The sequence below is a fragment of the Alligator mississippiensis genome, chromosome 7 (genome assembly GCF_030867095.1).
Source record: "Alligator mississippiensis isolate rAllMis1 chromosome 7, rAllMis1, whole genome shotgun sequence".
Lineage (NCBI taxonomy): Eukaryota > Metazoa > Chordata > Crocodylia > Alligatoridae > Alligator > Alligator mississippiensis.
The window spans coordinates 11,378,617-11,398,514 of NC_081830.1; the positions used below are offsets into that span (position 1 = coordinate 11,378,617).

The window sequence follows — 19,898 nt, forward strand, 5'->3', positions numbered from 1 at the left end:
TTATGTTATCAGGCAATCTATTAAGCTCAGCACTGCAAAAGTCATTGTTATAACAGAGCCACATAATCTATGATAATAAGGTTTAACTGAAACAGAATATCATCAGCCTTTGGCATAAATACAATACACTATTGGCATATCATTATGATGATACATGCATAAACAGGCATGGAATTATTAAAATGAATGCACAAACTAACATATTATTATAAATGCTATGTATCAGCATAGCATAATAATGCTGCATAAATCAATATATTATTAAGTGTGTGTGCATAAACAGGCATATGCACTGATGGTATAATGCATATGCATACATATAAATTGGCATGTCATTACAGCAAAGCATGTATGAACAAGCATGTCATAATAATGCATGCTTAAATTGGCAAATAATAAGGGTGATGCATAACTGCTTATTAAAATATGTGCATGTAAAGCATTTCCTTACAATAATGATGTATAAATCAGCATATGATTACAATAATACTGCATACATTGGCATACCATCGTTATGATAATAACCAATATGTTCTTATTATAATACTATGCCAATTTACAAGTGCATACCTTGACGGGGCATTGCTAATTTATGCATTTACTATTATATATTCCTAGCACTGTATGCAGTAGCGCATCGCTGCCCTGACAGACGCACGCATTGGTCTAGTTGAATAATACTCCATCAATGGCACATCCTTGTCATACTAACAGATGCATCAATTGGCTTATCATGTAACGTGCATAAATTAGCATAACATTATGGGGCAGCACCGGCGGTGCGACCCCATCCCGCATGCACATGTTGACGTCGTCAGTGCATAAATTAGCATTTCATCAGCACCTGAACGCGTGCAGCAGTGTGTCAGAGGCACGTTAGCAAGTGCGTATATATATTGTAATAGTATATGTGTGTGTATATGTATGATAAGCAGGGGGCATTATATGTGCATGTATATGTGTGCATTTGTATACTTAAATTGTAATTGTGTCCTTATTATAACGCCGGTCCTTTCATGCATATTAATGTATGCACATATATATTATCATATGATATAATGTATAATATTACATATATTAATTTATGCACACATAAACATACATTCATGCATATATATGCTTCATATGCATGAACGGGCAGGCGTTATAATAAGAGCACGATTATAATGTATAGACGATATCAACAATGACACGATTTATAACACGCCGGCAAGAGCGAGGACTTACCCGCCTCATTATCATGTCATTTGCATACATTTGCATAGCAGCGCACGAGTCGGCCCCGCCGGCGCGTGCGTGCGTGCGTGCGTGCGCGCGCAGGCGTGCCTGTCGTCACCGCGGGCCCCGCCCCTCGCGCGGCGGACGCTAGCATGTGGGATGACGCCGCGGGGCGGGGCGGGGCCGGGGGCTGCGCGCGATGCGGCAGCTGCGGCTGGTGCTGCGGCGCGGGGCGGCCGGGAGCAGCGCCCTGGCCCGCGCCGGCCCGCGCCTCGCCATCGAGGGCAACATCGGTAGGGTGGGCAGGGGCACGGCTGCGCGCGACTCCCGGCTCCCTGCCGGCGGGGGGAGGGCCCGGGACATCCCAGCCTTTAGCTCCCTGCGCCCCATAGCCTTCTGCCTTAGGAGCCCCCTGGGAGCCGGAGGGGTCTGACCAGCGCCTCTCTGAATCGCGGCGAGGGAGAAGGGCTGGGGGAGGTGGGAGGGTGACAGGGGCGTCCTCAGTGCCCTGCTCTCCATCTGTGTCTCTTCCTGGTATGTATTTATGAGGGGGCTAAACAAGACACCCGTGCCAGGTAGGCAGCGGTGCACCCCGAGCGCTTCTTATCTGGAGAAGCGCAAGCCGGGCGCTGGCTGCCGCGCGTCCCTGCTTTCCCCTTGCCGCGTTGGAGCGTTAGGCACGTGCTGACGGTCGTCTTATGTAAAGTTGAGATGCCAGATGTGCCGGGGATGGTTTGGAGAGGGCTGATCCTGCCTCAGGCAGGGGGCAGGGCTAGGTGATCTCTGGAGGACTCTTCCAGCCCCACTTTTGTATGATTTAAAGCCAATCCTTCTTAACTAGAGGCTTGTTTATTGGGATATTAGTTATCAGGAAACATAACCAAAACTGCACCCCTCTCTCCCTTGCTGCTGGGTCTCAGGCCGCTCGCGGTCGCTGCAAGTTGCAGGTTCCCGCCCCACTGCCGTGGTGCGGAGGAGTCTCATACGGTTCAGGTTCAGATGCCTGTATTCCTGCCTGGCCCATTCCTCGCAGATAAGGGTCTCTTGGCCAATTAAGTTGGAAGCAGTGAAACGGTGGCCACCAGCCAGGCCTCAATTCTTTCCCAGGGTCACCTTGTTAGCATGGGAGTGTGATGGCTGCCCTGTGCCACGCAGCTCCCTTGAAACTGCCCCTTTTCATCCTCCTTCAGACCAAAGTGCTCCTGGAATCAGAGGACCTGTGAGGAGGGATGCCTTGAGCAGGGGTCTGGACTAGATGCCCTTGTGAGGGCCTGTCTGGCCTGCCTTTCCGCTGATGCCGAGGCTGAAGCTGTAGTGGGCTGTGTTAATCTCACAGTTGTCAGAGCCAAAGAGGTGGTGTCATTTCCTGTCCCTTGTGCAGTCTGTATCACACAAATGAAGCATTTATTTATTCATCCCAGCCAGTAACAACGTAGATGAGTTTCCAGTCTGAGCTCTCTGTTATCTGTACTTATCCATAAACTCGGCGTGACTGTGGCACCAGGGCCTTGAAAGCTGAAACAAGCAGCGATAGACAAGCAGCTTGTTTTGACGGCTCCTTAAAGTCCTAACGAAGCAGCCTCTCCCAAGACGCTGATTATGTCCTGATTTCTGTGTTCAATGTACGCAATAGTACAGTTCTGTTTGGTTGAAACAGTGCGGTTTCAGCTATTATGAGACTCTTTTACATACTCTACTGCTAAATCTTGCAGGGCGGTTGCTTTATGTGCCAGTCGGGGGCTCCTATGTAGACAGGAGGGGGGTTTATAGAACATTTAGTTTGTTTGGCAGTGAAATAGGCACTGGTGGCATCGTTCACACAAGGGTTTTGTTGGCTGTGGTGTGTTAATCTGGATAGACTGCTGGGTGGATCAGTGATTTCAACTATATGTTACAGCACTGGAGTGCCTTGAGATCCATTCTGGAGATGTGCACCATGTTAGCACTGCTAGCTGTGCAAACCCAGAGCTTTCAAATAGGCATCCATAGCTGTGCTTTTTTTTTTTAGTTCTTTGTAACAAAAAACTACACTATTATTTTTCTGTAGGCAGAAAACTAAAAGCTGGCCTTCTTCAAGTGGGACCTCAAGTCTATCCAGGGGTGCCTTGAATCTAAAAAGCTTGAGACCCACTGGTTTGGTCAGAGATAGCAGATCCTCTATCACTTTTTTTGCTCAAGGGAGTGTCCTCCTTATATTTAAGTCAAAGGGGACCTGGGATGACATGCAGGGTTGGATGTATCTTCTCTCTCTGGGCACCCAACACTGACAAATGCCCCTGTGTTTCTTCTCCAGCGGTGGGGAAGTCCACGTTTGTCCGTCTGCTTGGCAAGGCATTCCCCGAGTGGTGCGTGGGGACAGAGCCTGTGGCAAAATGGCAGAAGGTTCAAGCCTCCAAACCCAACGAGGTGAGTCCATGGGTGTGAGTGGAGGGTATATCAGGATCCCCAGGGGGTATATCAGGATGAGATGCCCTCATTGCGTCACTTCTGACAGGCTTTAGAGGGGCTCTGCTTCTCAGCCAAATTAGCCAGATTCAGAGACTTCCTCCCTCACTGGGCGCCTCTGCCATTCCCTCAGCAGGTCTCGTCATCCCAGAGCTTTGGGAACCTGCTTCAGATGATCTACCAGGAGCCAGCCCGGTGGTCCTACACATTCCAAACCTACTCCTGCATGACCCGGCTAAAAGCACAGCTGGAGCCCCTGCCGGAGAAGCTGCTGAAGTCTCAGGACCCTGTACAGATCTTTGAGAGATCAGTATACAGTGATAGGTACGGTGCCAAGGAGCCCTGGGCAGTAGCCACCATGCTAGGGAGCTCTCCGTTTGTCAGGAAAGTGTGGTGGTGCCATACTTGGTTGCTTTTTTAATTAAAGAGGAACCCATGTGGGCTTCCAAAATCCCTACTACACGTTACATATATTATGCAATTACAGAAAACCCTCACTATTTGCAATTTCAAATATTCGCGAATGCTGAACAGCTTCTTAAATACACTTACAGGAGCTCCTTGGGAGCTCCGTGCTTGCTGCCGCCGCCAGAGCAGCCGTGCCCCCCCCCCAGCCGCCGGGGGCACTGGGTTCATGAACACAGACAGCATTCATGAACGCAATGCCTTATTCACAGATTTCGCCATTTGCAGGGGATGTAAGAATATATCCCCTGCGAATGGTAAGGGTCACCTGTAACTGGTTAATCATGCAATAAATTTGGACCGGCCACACATGCAAAGTAATTATCGCACAATAAAAATGACTGTCCAGCTACAAAAAAGCCAGCCAGATGCAGTTTAGTGCTTGCAGATGTGCAACAACTCTATCGCCTGCTTCTATCCAGCTTGAATTTGAATATGTTACAGGGCCCCAACATGTGCCCCTCGGAAACGGGTCAGGAAACTGTTGCATCTACTTGGTGAAACTCTTCTTTGAGCCATCTGAGCATGTGACAAGGTTATGTGCCCTCATGGTACAGGAAGTATTATCTTCTTCTATAGATGAGGCAGATGAAAGGCCACATTCATTGTTGCTCTAAGAGCTTGTGTTTTCCGTGGCAGAGCAAATGCAAATGCTGTGGGAACACAGCAGTAGTATTTCACATTTGCCTTGTCGCAGTATAAATGATGATACAAAGTGCAGGGGGATGGTGAAGTGAGTGCCTTGAGAAGCGTGCCTTAAAAAGTGATGTGGCAGATCTGAGGATTGTACCCAGGACTAGGACTGTTTCCATGTATTCCTCCTGTTATGTATCTTGTGGAACCTGCCCAGGCCATGCCTTCAGGCAGGGGCTGCTTGAAGGGTGTGCACATGGGTGCACGTGCACCCCTTCAGCGTGACCGTGCACCCCCTAAAAGCGCCACTGACACTGTTGGCAGTGCCTGCAGGAGGTCACCACTTGCCACCCCTCTCCCCCCTGCTGCCAACACCGTCGGCAGCATCTGCGGGTGGTCGGCAATCCCTGCTGGCTGGTGGCGTTGGCAGGTGGTTGCCGACCCCTGGTTGGTGCTCACTGCCCTGCCCCCCACACCCTGCCAACAGTGCCGGCGGCATCTGTGGGAGCTCCCACTTTACCACCACTGCTATGCCCCCCCAGCTGCTGGGGGCACGTGTTATTCTTGCCTTCAAGCCACTCAGAAACAAATCACCCACTCGGGCGTCTGTTCTGGTGTAGCAAGGAATTGCACAGTGGGTCTGGCTGGAGTTGACTACACCATAGGATGGAGAGTTCAGAGAGAAAACAGCTTGCTACCAAGAACAGACCCAGTTTCCTGGTGCCTGTGAAGGCTGAAGAGAATGCTGGGGACAAATCACATTTGCTCTTTGCTTTGCTATGATTGCACCCTGTACCATCAGACAGTGCAAGTTATCTGATCTATTTTGGTCCTATTCATATGTGGAACTCAGCCTTAAATGGCTTTTGAGGAGAGGTAGAGAAACTGGTGACCTGTTAGGAGGCCCAAAAAATGGAAAAAAGCTCTTAAAACAGAAGGCAGGGCAGGGGGGCGCATCTTGGAGACTAAATAGCTTCAGAGAGGCATGAGCTTTCAGAGGTTGGACTCTTTTGTGATGCCATCAGTGGACTTGCAGAAAGCAGTTAGGTACCCCTCTGCCCTTCCTTCTGCCAGACTTTAGGCCAGCACAACTGGTTACTGGAAATAGAAAGTGTACCAGGTGTGATAGAAGAGTCACAGGGGTCATGTTATCTCTGCCTGACAGTCTTGAATCCTCCTCAGAGCTCATGCTGGAAGTGCATAGCCTTCCCGAACATGGATGTGCTCTGTTTTCAGTTCTGCAAAACATTTCATTGAAAGGTTTATATAAAACTCCCACGAACATTCCCATTCGTTATTCCTCAGATGCATCCTTTTAAAACCAAGCTAAGTATGTGCTTTGGGCAGTTCAATGCCATTCATGTTGTCAGACCAAGTCTCACCCCTTTCATCACAGTTGCTTGGACACTTGGAAACCTGCTTGACTATGTTTTGTAGCTGCTTGTCAGATAGTGGGACTTGAAGTGTTTATACAAATGATTCTTAACCAGGGGAATGGGAGATGCTTTTAAGTATGCTGTGAGATGCTGTGCAGCATTAGCACTTTGTACACATCTACATGTGATACAATATAAAACCCAGATACTTCAAACAGAAATCCAATGTCAAAGCCATTTTGCTCTTGTGTGGCCTTTCTGAGTTCTTTGCGGCAGAAGATCTGCTCTTTTATTTTTCCGCAGTCAAAAACTGGGTGAAAACTAAGTTTAGATGCTAACTAACTAAGAGCTAGCATCCAATGGGGACCTTGACTTGAATGAGAGTTGCCTTGAGTCTAAAATGGCTGAGAACCACTGCTTTACATGGATGCTGACTTGAAAAATGAGTTTACAGGATTCTTTCCTGAGTCTGCCTCGGGATGTGAAGTGGGGCTGGTGGTGTTTGCTTTTCCAAGGAGGTGTTTCTTATGTGGTAATGGGGCTAGGCTCTTTGGAAAGTGGTTTTGGTGGATCTTTGGGCTGAAAAGTTGTGGTTTCCAGATATCTGAGTTGGAGGTGAGATAACGAGCTGGGCGTGCAAGTGCCCTGAAAGTGAGGGAAGAGTGAATGCTGCCTCAATGCAGAAGCAATTGCTTTGTGCTGTGAATGGCCAAAGAAGGAGCAATTCCCCATGAGCGGGAAAACAACTTCCAGTTAGAGTTCCCTGTTTAAAAAAGTGTTGGAGCTGTGATGGTCCAGGGAGTATGTGAGGGGCAAGGATTTCTGTGGGTGATGCCTTGTATTGGACCAACTGTATTTCTCTTGTCTGTCAGCTACTTGATAATTTCTTTTTTATCCTGGTTTTAACCGCAGATGGAGTTTTACACAGGCCTTGGTTCTGTCTTCTACATCCTCAAGCTATGTCTGTTTTCTTTTTTGACCTTTGGTACCACAAATCTTGTCTATATCCATTCCAAAAATGCAGTTGATCCAATAAAAGCTATTGCCCACAAAAACCATTGCATCTCGTTTTAAAACAAGTAATTGGGCTGTTCCCAGTTAGGCTCCTGTGAGGGAAAGCCAGTATCACTTGGGTTAAAAACCATTTCAAAACATGCTGCCTTCAATGCTACCTCACTCTGGATGTTATCTCTGTAGCTGAGATCAGCCTGCTGTTGATGTAACCCTTCGTAATTTGTTGTAGTGCCACCTGCAGTGTAACAATCATACCGTTTTGGAACCACTGTGTTTTCTTCCATCAGGCTTCATGTCTTGTGTCTGCTTTTCCCAGGTACGTCTTTGCCAAGAACCAGTTTGAGATTGGCCATCTGTCTGAGATTGAGTGGACCATCTACCAGGACTGGCATACTTTCCTTGTGCAAGAGTTTGGGGACCGAATTGCCCTGCATGGCTTTCTCTACCTCCAAGCATCTCCAGAGGTAATGGAAAGCTTCAGCCAGGTCTGGCCTTCTTACCCAGGGAGGCCGAGGAATTCTGGTCCACATGAGAAACAGGACAAGGGAAGTGGTGTGGCCTTGTGGGTGAGACAGGAGAACCCAGGCGATCTGATTGGACTCCTTGTGGGACTTACTGTCTGTGCCACCTTTCCCATGTGTAAAGTGGTGGCAATTCTCCTTTCATAGTTTTATAGTTGGTAGGGTCGGAAGGGACCTGAGCAGATCATCAAGTTCGACCCCCTGCCACGGCAGGAAAGAATGCTGGGGTCAAATGACCCTGGCAAGGTGATTATCTAGCCTCCTTTTGAAGGCCCTCAAGGTAGGAGCAAGCACCACTTCCCTTGGAAGTTGGTTCCAGATCCTAGCTGCCCTGACAGTGAAGTAGTGCTTCCTGATGTCCAGCCTGAACATACTCTCAATCAACTTGTGGCTGTTATTCCTAGTTACTCCTGGTAGTGCTCGGGGGAACAGGGGCTCTCCCATTCCCCGCTGGTCCTCTTTGGTAAGTTTATAGACAGCCACCAGATCCCCTCTCAGCCTTCTCTTCATAACAAGACTGGATACATCCTGCTTGTGTGTGAGAGATTAGCACTTGGGGCTTTCATTTTGTTGGGGGTGTCTAGAGATCCTCTGATCCTAATTAACATGGGCCACTTGATCTGCTGTCCTATCTTCAGACAGGGCCAGCACTTCCTGTTTCAATCCTGTGCTGGCAACTGATAGACTTCCACAGTCAGGTAGCGGTGGGTGAAGCATGGTGCTTGTGTGGAGAACCATCAGGGCATCTTTCTTTAGTACTGGAACTTTCGAAAAATGTGGTTTTTATCTTCTTTCATGATTCTGGTCATACTTGGTCCCTCACTTGACCCTCTTCTTATGGAGCAGACTGGGAAGCGGTTGAAAAAGGCAGCTTGAATGCAGCTATTAACGCATGGACAAGAAGGAGCCACCTCTGAAAGGTTCCAGGAATACAAGGCAAACCATAGATATATGGGGCTGTGCTCAGGAGATCACATTTAGTTCAGCCCCTTTCCAGGCAGGGTCAGCAGGACCATCTCAGCCATGTGTCTGTGCAGTGTACACTTAAAAACCTCTAGGGAGGTTTTGGTGCTCCAAGGACTTATCTGCAAGGTGAAATGGCCTGTGCTGACTGATGCCTGTCTGACACCCAGCCTGATTCTGGTGCCTGCACCTGTTCACAAGAACATAACTGCCATTTCCTGGGTCAGACCGTAGGTCCATCTTGCTCGGTCTCCGGTGTCACATGACGACAGAGAGGATGCTGGAAGGGAGTGTGGCCTGGGTTTGATCAGGGCTTTTTCCACTGTTCCTCTCTCACTTGCAGCCTCCAGCATTTATGGTCTAGGAAGTTCCGATTCAGAGGCCCTGCTGCACACTCCCATGCTCAATAGTTACTGATGGCCCTTTCCTCCAAGAATGTGTCTGATCCCTTTGTGAATCTGGCTAAACTCTCCACCTCCGTTTCATCTGGGGGCAACAAGATTCACCCTTGAATGACCCACTGGGTGAAAAAGGACTGCCTCATGGTCATTTTAAACTTACTACCTACTAGTTCTTGTACCGTGACAGACAGTAAATAATAAATCCCCATTGACTTCACCATTTAGTATTATGTAAGCCCTTATCCTGCCCCCCCCTCCCCCCCAGCATCTCTTTTCTAACCTGAACAGGCCTGGCCTCTTAGTCTCTCCTCATCTGAAAGCCCCTCCATGGCACTGATTAGAGAGTAAAGAGGCCCTGTGACTTCTGACTTGTTTGTGCAGCTGTCTCCCCTCAGAGCAGCCGCATCTCCTGCTTCCCTGCTGCCTCTCGGCTGTTACTGCTGCCTGCACTACCCTCTAAGCCTCCTCTCTGGCTCATGCCAAACAGGGCTCTACTAAATTCAGTGGGGCTTACGTAAGGTGATCTGGCTAACAGAGCTGCCTCTTTCTCTCCAGAAATGTCTGGAAAGGCTTCATCGAAGGGCGAGGGCAGAAGAGAAGGACATCAGGCTGGAGTATCTGGAGCAGCTTCATGCCCAGCACGAGAACTGGCTAGTCAACAAAAGCGCAGAGTGAGTGATGGGGGAAAAGGCGGGCAGGTTCTCAGTCCCTGGCCCCTTCAGTGGCTTTAATGTATGACCTAGCTCCCAACCACATGTCTGCCCCCCTCTCCACCCTGGCCTGTTCCCCAGCTCTGGCGATCTCTCCCTGATGCCTCCAGCTCTTCACAGCCCTTCTTCGCCCCTCTCTGAGGCTTCCCACTGTTCCTTTGACTGTTGATCTGAATGACATAGTTCTGCGAGGACATTTCAGTAGGCTTGTCCTCATCTGGAGTTGCCTTGTGCTGTTTTCTGTTGCACCCAGTCCTGAATCTCCTGCCAGAGACCACTCAGACCCAACTCCTGTCAGGGGGTTGCTGCCTTCTCCACTGACCTGGGGCCATTGCTAGGATGTGGCAAGATCCAGCTCACAGAAATCATGGGTACCGCTGCTGAGCAGTGGTAGAACCCAGGAGTCCTGGGTCCCAGGTCTGCTGTTCTGTTAGGTCTCTTCCCTAAGTTGCTAGGGGACCACAAGTCCTGATGGGCCTTCGAAGACAGGGGAACCTCAGTCCCCCGTTGGGAATGTAGGGGTACTTCTTGCCCTTTCATGTTCCTCATCTTAGGTTTCCCTTGTCATGGCACTTCTTGTCAGATTTGAGACACCCCTCCACAACTTTTGTCAACTGAGAGGCACCCTATTTCAAAGACTAATGTATTTATTACAGGGCTGACCTCCTTGCAGTGAGGTCAAGGGAGCAGCCAGGCAGGGAGATAAGCTGCCTTAACTGCTTATCTCCTCACACCTCATTTATCTCTTCACACCTCCTGTGGCATCCTTCAAAGGACTTCTGGGAGGATGCCTCTGGCATAAGGGTATTGTGTCAGGTAGCACTTGGAGGGCTTTGCTGGTTTGAATGATGCTGAATCCAGGGGGACTGAATCTTGCTGAGAGCACCTCAGTTCAGAGCTCTCTTGCTTTGATGGATATGAGGAAAAGTGTTGGCTCCCTGTGGCTTCACTTAATGGTTGAACTGGTATGAGAACAGAACTTGTTCTAGAAGAAAGGTCTGATGCATCTGTCTTTCCCTGGGCCTGTTCTACCCATGCCTCCTCCAGATGTTTGCCGACAAGCACCGTTGTTCAGAGCCCTTCTTCTGTCTTCTCCAGGGTCCACTTTGAAAACCTGAGGAATGCTCCCGTGTTGATGCTGGATGTCAACCAGGACTTTGAGCACAACCCGTCAGTTCAAGAAGAGCTTATGAGGAAGGTAGGTGCTTGACACTGGCCTCTGCTTGCCCTTTGGACAAAGGGCAGGATTAGATGGGTGTGTGACAGAGCGTTCTTTTTTCCCCTGGAGGGGAGATGACCAGCTGCAGTCATGTTCAGCGGTTGTTAGTGCAGGGGAATCCTGAACACCCCTCATCCCTTTTTGCTGTGCTAGGTGTGTCACTCCTCACAGATCTCAGAAGTAGTTCTGTCTGAAGGTAGATAGTGAGGGGCAGTTTCAAGGGAGCTGAGATGTACAAGCCAGTGCTACTAAGGTGAGCCCAGGAGAGAACAGTGGTCACAGGTCATGCCTCGGTTTCCCTGCTCCCAACTCAATTGGCGAAGAGATTGTTTTTTCAGAGAAATGGGTGGGAATAAGACATTTGAATCTGAAGTGTATAAAACTCCTCCACACCAAGGCAGAGGGGTGGGAGTCTGGAAGTTGCCTCAACCCATGATGACAGATTCAGAGGGCCCGGAGACTTTTCTACGCAGCAGCGAGTATGTCTGTGTATTCTCTGCTGGATGAAGCTGCTCTTGATAATGTTGCCTGATTGCCAATATCCCAGTAAACCGGTGTATAGCTTAGAAGACCTTGCTCTGATTTCTCTTGTACTTCAGATAAAATAGAAGCCCCCAGAGTCATCCTTGGTGTAATATATTGTAATATATTGAACAAGTGTCCTTATAGGCATGGTGCCCATGGCCCATGCCAAAGCTTAGTGTTAAGGGATGCGGGATGGAGATAGTGGCCAGTAGACAAGATGCATATCCAGGCACCTATTTATTTGATTATCAAGTACCAGGAGTTACTAATTAAGGAATAATTTGATCCTTGATGTCCTGGCCAAATTTGAGAATTGCCTCTTTCCTCTCAGTTCCCTCTCAATTGGTTAAGGTGGTTTTCTGTTTTCTGTTCCAAACTGTGCTGCTGAATAGGTGTTGGATTTCACTGCAGAAATGCTTAATTCTCAGCACCAAATATAAAATCCTTGGGACTGAATTGTAGTGTTTCAGGCTCCTTTGGGCTGAGTGGAGCCATAGAAAGAGAAGGTGATGATACTGCTTTCCTCTTGAGTGAAACAGCTCCATTCCTTGTGCTGTCCTGTGAATTCTGCCAGGAAGTGCACAGGAGATGCCTGTTGCTCGTGTAACTTGCCACCCTGTAAAACCCCATGGTTATAATTATCTACCCTCTTCTTCATATGTCACTATTTTTAATAAGAAAGCTATTGTGGGCCTGGGTAGTATTTATATCCACTTGTACAGTGGGGTTTGCAACTCTGAGCTCTGTTGCAATGAAAATAATCTCTTCTTTCTTTTTGGTGGGTTTTCAGATCAGCTAAAGCTTCTTGCTCTCTCAATGTCTCTGATAAAATACATCTAGTGTGGAAGGCTTTGTACTACCTGGTCTGTGACTGGAGTATAGCTGTGGATCATAGGCAAGTAGGGTTGGAAGAAACTTCACAAGGTCATCCAGTCCAGTCTCCTGCTCAGAACGGCCTGTTCTTGAACATTTCCAGGGATGGAGAGGTGTTCCAGGGATGTGGATGTGTTGCCTGCTTTCTGTGTGCTGTGATAAAAGCTGCTTTCTTTCTGTCACAGGTGAAGACTTTTATAAAGAAGCTGTGACCTGAATTGTGGGCACCCTGTTCCAGTCCTAGCTCTGGATTTCAGCCATCTGTGATCCCGTGGACCAAACAGTGCTGCTTTCTGTCCAAGAGCAGTCAGCAAATCGGTGTTGAAGGGGGAAAAACCCATAGCTGGTGGGTTTGAATGAGCGACATCTGGATTTTGGGGTTCTCTTCCAAACCAGCATGACCTTGGCAGGGAGGGAGAAAAGTTTGTATGATCAGGAATGATTTCACAGTAACAAACCTCCCTATGTGGGTATTGGGCAGGACGAAAAGCTCTCGGAGAGTGATTGCCTTTAGGAGCCTCCCAATGGTTATGAGCCCTAGAAGAATGATCCTAGAAATGATGAAGAATTCCTTTCCATGTGAATGAGTGTTTCAAACTCACTTCCCTTCCGTTACTAGAAGTTATCCTTTGCACTGTGTCGTATACTGTGTGTGCCTAGGAATGAAGATGGGTATGATAAAATATACAGCGTCCTGTGGACGTTCTGGCTGTTGTTTTGTGCCTAGGCAGAGTTTACTGTTGCTTTTGCTATTTCACACTCATTTTGAACACAGGTACTTGGTATGTGAAAGTCAGTGGATCCCATAAGATCTTATGGCTGGTTCATCACAGTGGAAATGGGAAGTCCAGGTGAGTGTTTAGGCAGCCTTTCAAGTTTACAACCTAACGTGCTTGCAGTCTTTTGGGCCTTGTGACCTCCAGGTCTGTTTGTGGTCAGCTGCAGTGCTCTAGCATGAATTACATGAATCAGCTGGTTCCAGTCAGAAAGACGAGGGGAGTGGTGTGCTCTAGAGAGCTTACAGAGTGCTTAACTCTGTCTGTGTCTGGGATGGTATCATGGTGAGAGCAGGAGCTGGGCTCTTTTCCAGCTGACTCACTGTGACTTCATGCAGGTCACATAACCTTTCCTGTGCTTACGGTGTCCTCATTTGAAAGGCATTTACTCTCCAGAGTAGGTTTGACCTATATTATACCTTGCCAGCTTACAGTCCCCGCTTACCTTGCCTCCTTGTTTTGGCTGACAGGGCAGACTGGCTGCCCCCAACACAGCCCACCCTCAGAGAGTTAACTTAGGAGAGCGGGATCGGATCTGCAGAAGCTAAGAAAGAGAAAATGTAGGATGTGAGGCTGGATTTTGAAAGGAGTAGAAGGGAGCCAGGTGCCCACTTCTCTCTGAACCTTAGTGTAACTTGGTTGCCTCCCCTGTCTTCCCTTTGGAAATCCCACCCTGAATGCACAACCCTTCCAGAGCCTTAAAATTAGCTCAGTCTCTTTGCTGAAAGCAGGTCAGTCTGGGTTGATTAGGACGTGTGGTTGGGCCTTACAGGAACTTAGAGCCAGAACTTGCCAGTTAGTCCCCTCCAGTCCACATGTCAAAGAGATGTGGGAGCAATGTGAGAAACAGGCAACTTAAAAATGTCAGGGAGAAAAATGGCTTTGTTCAGACAGCAGCCAGGATCCCTCCCAAATGCACATGCATGACCTGGTAACTGGTTGTCCTAGGGACATTTGCCACATGCTGGGAGAAATCTTGGCTCCCCTGACATCTGAATTTCCCTCCTGTAGATGGAGCAGAGGGAGCTGTGCATTGCCTGGCTGCTTTTAAGACTTTGAGCTGCTTGTAAGTGGTGTTAGGTTGTGTTGCAGCATTCAGCAGCTCCTGTGACTGAGGCGCAGAAGCAAGCTAATGTGAATATGTGGGTTTTTTATACCTGTTAATAGAGGCTGTATTTACTTCCAGGCTCCCTTCCTTTGTGTTCCTAGGAGGACACGAATGCACTGTTGGTAGATGTTTTTAGGGTGCCTATTTAAGAAATAGCTGCTTTTTAAAAGAATTTAATTTGCTGGTTATTTCCTGAAGGAAATTCTGTGCATTGTATGTATGAAGTCAGGTTTGTATGAAGTCAGGACAAACCCTTTTGAATTAAATGACTCTTTTCCTTCTCCGCAGCCTCCATGTCTTGCTTGGCTCTTCTCCAGTGGGGGCTGGCCTCCGTTGGGTGAAGCTGTGGTAGGGAGGATGGTGTTGCGGTGAAGGCACTGCGTTTAGGACTTGGGTGACCGGGGTCCAGCTCCTGCCTCTACCCAAGGCTTCTTGTGTGACTGGGGTTGAATCACAGAGTTGGATACTTGAGTGCTTCATGTGCTGGTCAGATCACTCACCTGTCTTCCCTTCACCTTGTTCTTGCAGAGAGCAGCCTACTCTCTGTGCTTTCCTTCTGAGATGCTTAGGCCTCAGAAGGTGGTGCCAACCAGGTATATCTCCTTAGTTCTGCCCCATGCACTGGCAGCAGCCCGCCGAGGGAACAATGAAGGGTTGCCAATGGATGGAGGGGGAGAGGAGACAAGTAGCAGGGGAGGCAAGAATTAAACGTAGCAAGTGGGTTGGACAAAGCAGATGAAGCTGGGGAGGAGATGGTGGCATCTGGGCCCTGGTCTGTCATTGAGATATTGAGACTGGGAGGCCCAGCTGCCAGCCCATGGCAGGCTGGGGAGAGCTGCTGTGAGGGCCCTTTCTGGAGACCCATCCATGGGTCCAGCAGCCCAGTACTGCCTGTAATTCGACAGTAGGTGGCACCGTGCTTCCAAGCTTCAGCTCCAATCCTGAAGTTCAACTCAAAACCCTGAGTCTGTATGACTTTTCCCATGCTTTGGATGGGCTGGCCAGGGAAGTGTGGTTTCTTGGGGAAAGCCACCAGGGCTGGTTTGTTCAGCAAACAAAGAATCCCCCAGTCCCAGGTTTTTGGCTTTTCGATTCCTGTTGCTAGAGCATGGCCCTCGATACATGTGCTTCATCAGTTTCTGGGCAGAGGGAATCCTGCGTCAGAAATCACCTGCTAAAAGCCTGTTTTCTCTGGTCTCCCATGTGGCTTCAGCTCTCGGCTGGTAGCAGAAAGCCCAGCAGAAGTTTGCCTTGAGTTCCAGCGTGGCAGAGCCCTGGCTTTGTCCTTTGCCCTAGCAAACACATTCATCTTTCTTGCTATAAAGAAGGCAAACTGCATGTGCCTTTCCAGGGCTGGTGAACAATTGCTTTCTTCTTGCCTGCTGGCAGCCTTTTTTGCGTTGTCTCAGGGTGCTTGGTCCTCAGATTTCTAGGTGTTTTACAGGCTGGTGGTGAAGATGGGTGAACTGAAACATAAGGAGATGCCACCATTGGTCAGTGAGAGGAGGGAGTAGGGAAAGCCTGGTGTCCTGAGTTTGTCCTCTGCTCTGACCACAGACAGCAGCAGTGTCTGCCTTCTGGCATGCTACCTGGGTACTGATGTGTAACTTACTGCACCTGCCTTTTGGTTGAGCATGGTGAAATCTCTGTCCGTGGAGGTTGCCAGGAATGGACAGCAGGTCCCTGGCATTGCAACTTGGACTCAGAACCAAATTGACTCAGTCCTTGCCATGAAGATCTCTGCAAGACGCTGTCCTCAGGAAGGCCTTGTGCTCTGAAATGTCCTGCTTGTGCCTCTCCTAAGAGCTCAGCATGGTCCTGTTCATCGTTTCCCATCACCTTGAGGTTTGTGCAGCAGGCCGAGTGCACCAGCTAATGCCTCCTGCCCCAGATCCAGCTGCAACCTTTTATAACCTTTCATGACCTTTTACAGTGGAAGAATATTGGCTGCTGCAGTCTCCCAGCTTTATCTGTGGCAGGTTTGAGTGTGACATCTGGTGTTGCGTCAGGGCTGTCAGTCATTTTACTAAGAGGCTGGACAATGGATTAGTCTGGTGTGGTTTGGACAGGGCTGATCCTACACGAGACTAGATGTGACCTCTGGAGGTCCCTTTCAGCCCTGCTTCTCTGAGTCTGATTCCAGCTTCACAGAGCTTCGGGGCAGGTGGACACAGCTCAGCCAGCTTGTGCTGCCATCATGGCATCGTATCTGTACATTGCTACACTGGATCAGACCCAATACAGCATCCTGTGGCTAGTGCCATGTACCCCAGAGGTAGCCGTCTGGTGCTGCGACTGGCTGTTCCTAATGCCATGTGCATGACACAGATCCATCAGAAGCAGGAAGCAAAGTACTTGCTGGGCTCAGCTCGGTTGTCCTTGGCAGAGCCTCCCACCTGGAGAAGATGCAGCCACATTTTTTGTAGTGGTGGGCTCTTCCTCTGGACTGCTGCCTGCTTAAGCATCTCCTTCATGACCACTAGCAGGTGTCTGCTGGATTGCTCCTCCCTAGCCGTGGGACTTGCAGTGACAACATAGAGTCCTCTGGGGCACAGACAGAGCCTCACCAGCTTGTGACCATGGATCAGAGCAGCGGGCTCAATCTCTGGTCAGACAGGACTTGGAACGGGCCCTGCTGAGAATACAGAGCCTCCATGCCCATCAGTGGGCTTTGTATCTGTGACTTCAGAGTCACCCAAAGGTACTAGCTGAGCTGGGCGGCTGCTAGCTGCTCTCTCAACCTGATCCATTGCTCCGGTGCATTCCACCCGCTTGACTGCTAGCAGTGGATTTGCAACTGATGTAAGCCAGTGTAGCAGAGAGGATCTGCAGGCAGGAGTCTGCTACACGAGTGCTTTGCAGCTGCCCTTCTCCAGGGGCTGTGTGGGATTTGGGAGCCTGCTGACAGCCAGGCTCTGCCAGGCTGGAAATCCCAGCCGAGCTAACGAGTTGCGTTGCCCCAGCCTGGGCCCCTGTGCAAACAGGCGGTCTCCTGCCACGGGGTGTTTGTGCTGGATTGTTGCTTTCAAGTGGTTCAGAGCAGTGGGATGTGGGGTGTTTCAGCTGGGCTGGCGCGGGCTCGAAGCCAAAGCGGGGGTCAGTAGTGATTATGGCCGAATGAGGGCCGTTTGGTGCCTAATGATGCCATGTCAGCTGTTATTTATGCTCTGGTGTGGGGGGGGGGGGCAGCAAAACAAGGGAAGCTGGCAAGTGTGAGATGGAGGAATGATAGTAATTTGATTTTCTGCCTCATAAATCTCCACGAGCTGGGTAAAATTTGGCCTAATTCTCATCTCCTTTCCACAAATGGTAACGCTCGCAAATCCAGCCTAATGCTTTGATACTGCTGATGCTTGGTATTTCTTGCTTCAGAGCCATTTCTTTCCTAATGCTAGTTCCTGCCCCAGTCACTCTACTTAGGATTGCTTGGGTTTAAACTGGGAAGCAGGAGTGTTTTTCTGCTTCAGTTCTCAAAGCAGAGGATCTCCTTTGCAGCCACAAGTTAACACTCAGCTCCATATACTTTCCTCCTTATTGCACAGCAGACAGTTTGGTCCGTATCAAGAAGCTGTCTCCTTTCCCCTGCTCTGCTGTGTACGGTAGTGGTATTGGTGCCATCAGGAGTTCCTGTGCATTTTCATAACTCTTACCTAATTTAAGCAATATGGAGAGATGTGTGAATGAAACACGGGTCTCTGTGATAGATGGCTGGGATTTGTGATAGGACCAGCCCGGTGAGCGGTGGGACTCCACCTCTTACCGCTGACCTAATGCCGTGGATAGGAGGAGGAGAAAACCCCCGAATGACCTTTTCTCAGTCAACTTGTGGTGTTGTGAGACAGAACCTCGGAAAAGCGGTTGGCTAGCACGAGGTGTGTACAGTCAGGCAGGAGAAGGCAGTGTTTTTCATAGGGAAGGAAGACCTGGGGGTGTACTGTCCTTCTGCGCTGGTGTTGGAGTGTTCTTCCTGACTCCACACTCAGATCAGTCTTGAGCCCCCGGGCCCCGTGCCAAAAAGCCTGTCATCAAAATTGATCCTGATGGGGGATGAAGTGGGAGAGGGTTGTAACAGACCCATGAACTGAGAGGGGAAAGGAGTGCCCAGAACACAGGTGAGGGGTTAATTCTTTGATGCTCAGAAGCTCATCCTCTGCCCAGCTTTACCTGTCCTCCCTTACAGGTGCATGGAGGCAAGCATCCCACTTTCCCAGCCATGTGAGCCAGACAGAAATGCATCCAGTAGAAAAGTATTCAGAACGCGGAGACTGTGGAAATAACAGGCTGGGTTCTGCTCTTTATCATTGCCTCAATGACCTGTTACGGATGGAGTGGAGAGAGAAAGGGGTTGTGTGGAGGTTGGTTAATTATTTCCCTGCGTGCCCTGGCCCCTTCGTACTGTCCTGACATGGGAAAAAGACTTACCCAGGTGTTTAAAGCTGCTTTTACTCAGCCAACAAAAATGGGCTGAGTAGAATGGAGAATTCAGCCTATAATATCCCGTTGGTACAAATAGAGCATTATAACACACACCTATTATAAGGGTGCATGTTTGCATGACAGTTGCTTATTGTGTGCTATCCTGGGATTAAAAATTACTGGATGGATATGAGTCCCGTGTCTATGCTATAACTGCTAGAATGTGGTTATGATAAGATATTTATGGTATTGCGCATCTCTAGCTCCCGTAGGCCTGGCTGAACAACCTCAGCCTGATACTCATAACAGCTTGGTACTTGACAGAGAAACAGGCAAGATGATACACCTTATGAACTTAACAGTGCCTCTCTTGATTCCACTAGCCAGCTGTGGTCTGGCAAGTCCTCGGAGGGAGAGAGGCAGCCAGCGGGAGATACCATAAAACATCACTTCTGATGTGCCAGCCTCCAGATGTCTCCTCGAACAGCACGTGTGGATCCAACCTGGTGGAAGGCTGATTGATCTCCATCCCAACTGCAGTGATGTAGATTGTTCAAGCAGATGCTTGGGCAAATGTGGATGCGAGGTATGGTGACTAGGTCAGAAAGGTGCTCCTCAACCTGTTTACAGATCTGTCACGAGAGACAAAGCAGTGGGAGAGGACCACGAAGTGATGGACTTGGTAAGATGAGAGGACAAATGATTGTTTCCTGCATCTCTTAACTGAATGCACAGCTTTGCCGTGTCCTAGACTTTATATATCACTTCTTGCTGCTGTTCTACCCTGTAGAGGGAAAATAAAAGTTAGTGGAGAGTTTGTCTGATAATTACATGTGTTAGTGGTGGGAGATTTGTTACCCAAGCTACTTGACGAGTGTGGACAAAGCACTTGGAAACCAAAGCTGGGTAAGGGCTCTCTGTCCTTTTGATTGCATTAGATGGACTAGATGAGAGAGAACCATTATTCAGAATTGAATAATACTTCTGGGGTCAACCCTGCCTTTGCTACATGAACTAGGGGTCACAAAATGAAACTAGTAGGCAGGAAGTTTAAAACTACCACAAGGATGTTCTTTTTCACCCAGTATGGGATTCCAAGAGAAGTTGAGGTTAGATATTAGGAAGAATTTTCTCACTAGGAGGGTAGTAAAACACTGGAACAGGTTACCCAGAGAGGTGGTGGACTCTCCATCCTCGGAGGTTTTTAAGACCTGGCTAGACAAAGCCTTGGCTGG

General features: G+C 48.9%; 1 protein-coding gene across 2 annotated transcripts; it reads left to right on the plus strand.

Annotated features, from left to right (window-relative positions):
* Window positions 1-1,394: 1,394 nt before the first annotated feature.
* Window positions 1,395-14,528, plus strand: DGUOK (deoxyguanosine kinase). Of its 2 annotated transcripts, none has more exons than XM_059730562.1 (7): window positions 1,395-1,511; window positions 3,512-3,624; window positions 3,800-3,987; window positions 7,468-7,615; window positions 9,592-9,707; window positions 10,845-10,944; window positions 12,549-14,528. In XM_059730562.1, exons 1-7 carry the CDS (start codon window positions 1,418-1,420, stop codon window positions 12,573-12,575), a joined length of 786 nt encoding a protein of 261 aa, XP_059586545.1. In that variant the 5' UTR covers window positions 1,395-1,417; the 3' UTR covers window positions 12,576-14,528. The 2 variants fall into 2 exon arrangements, with proteins under 2 accessions (XP_059586545.1, XP_019336708.2); XM_019481163.2 differs by having other exon boundaries at window positions 1,411-1,511; window positions 3,797-3,987.
* The last annotated feature ends 5,370 nt before the right edge of the window (window positions 14,529-19,898 follow it).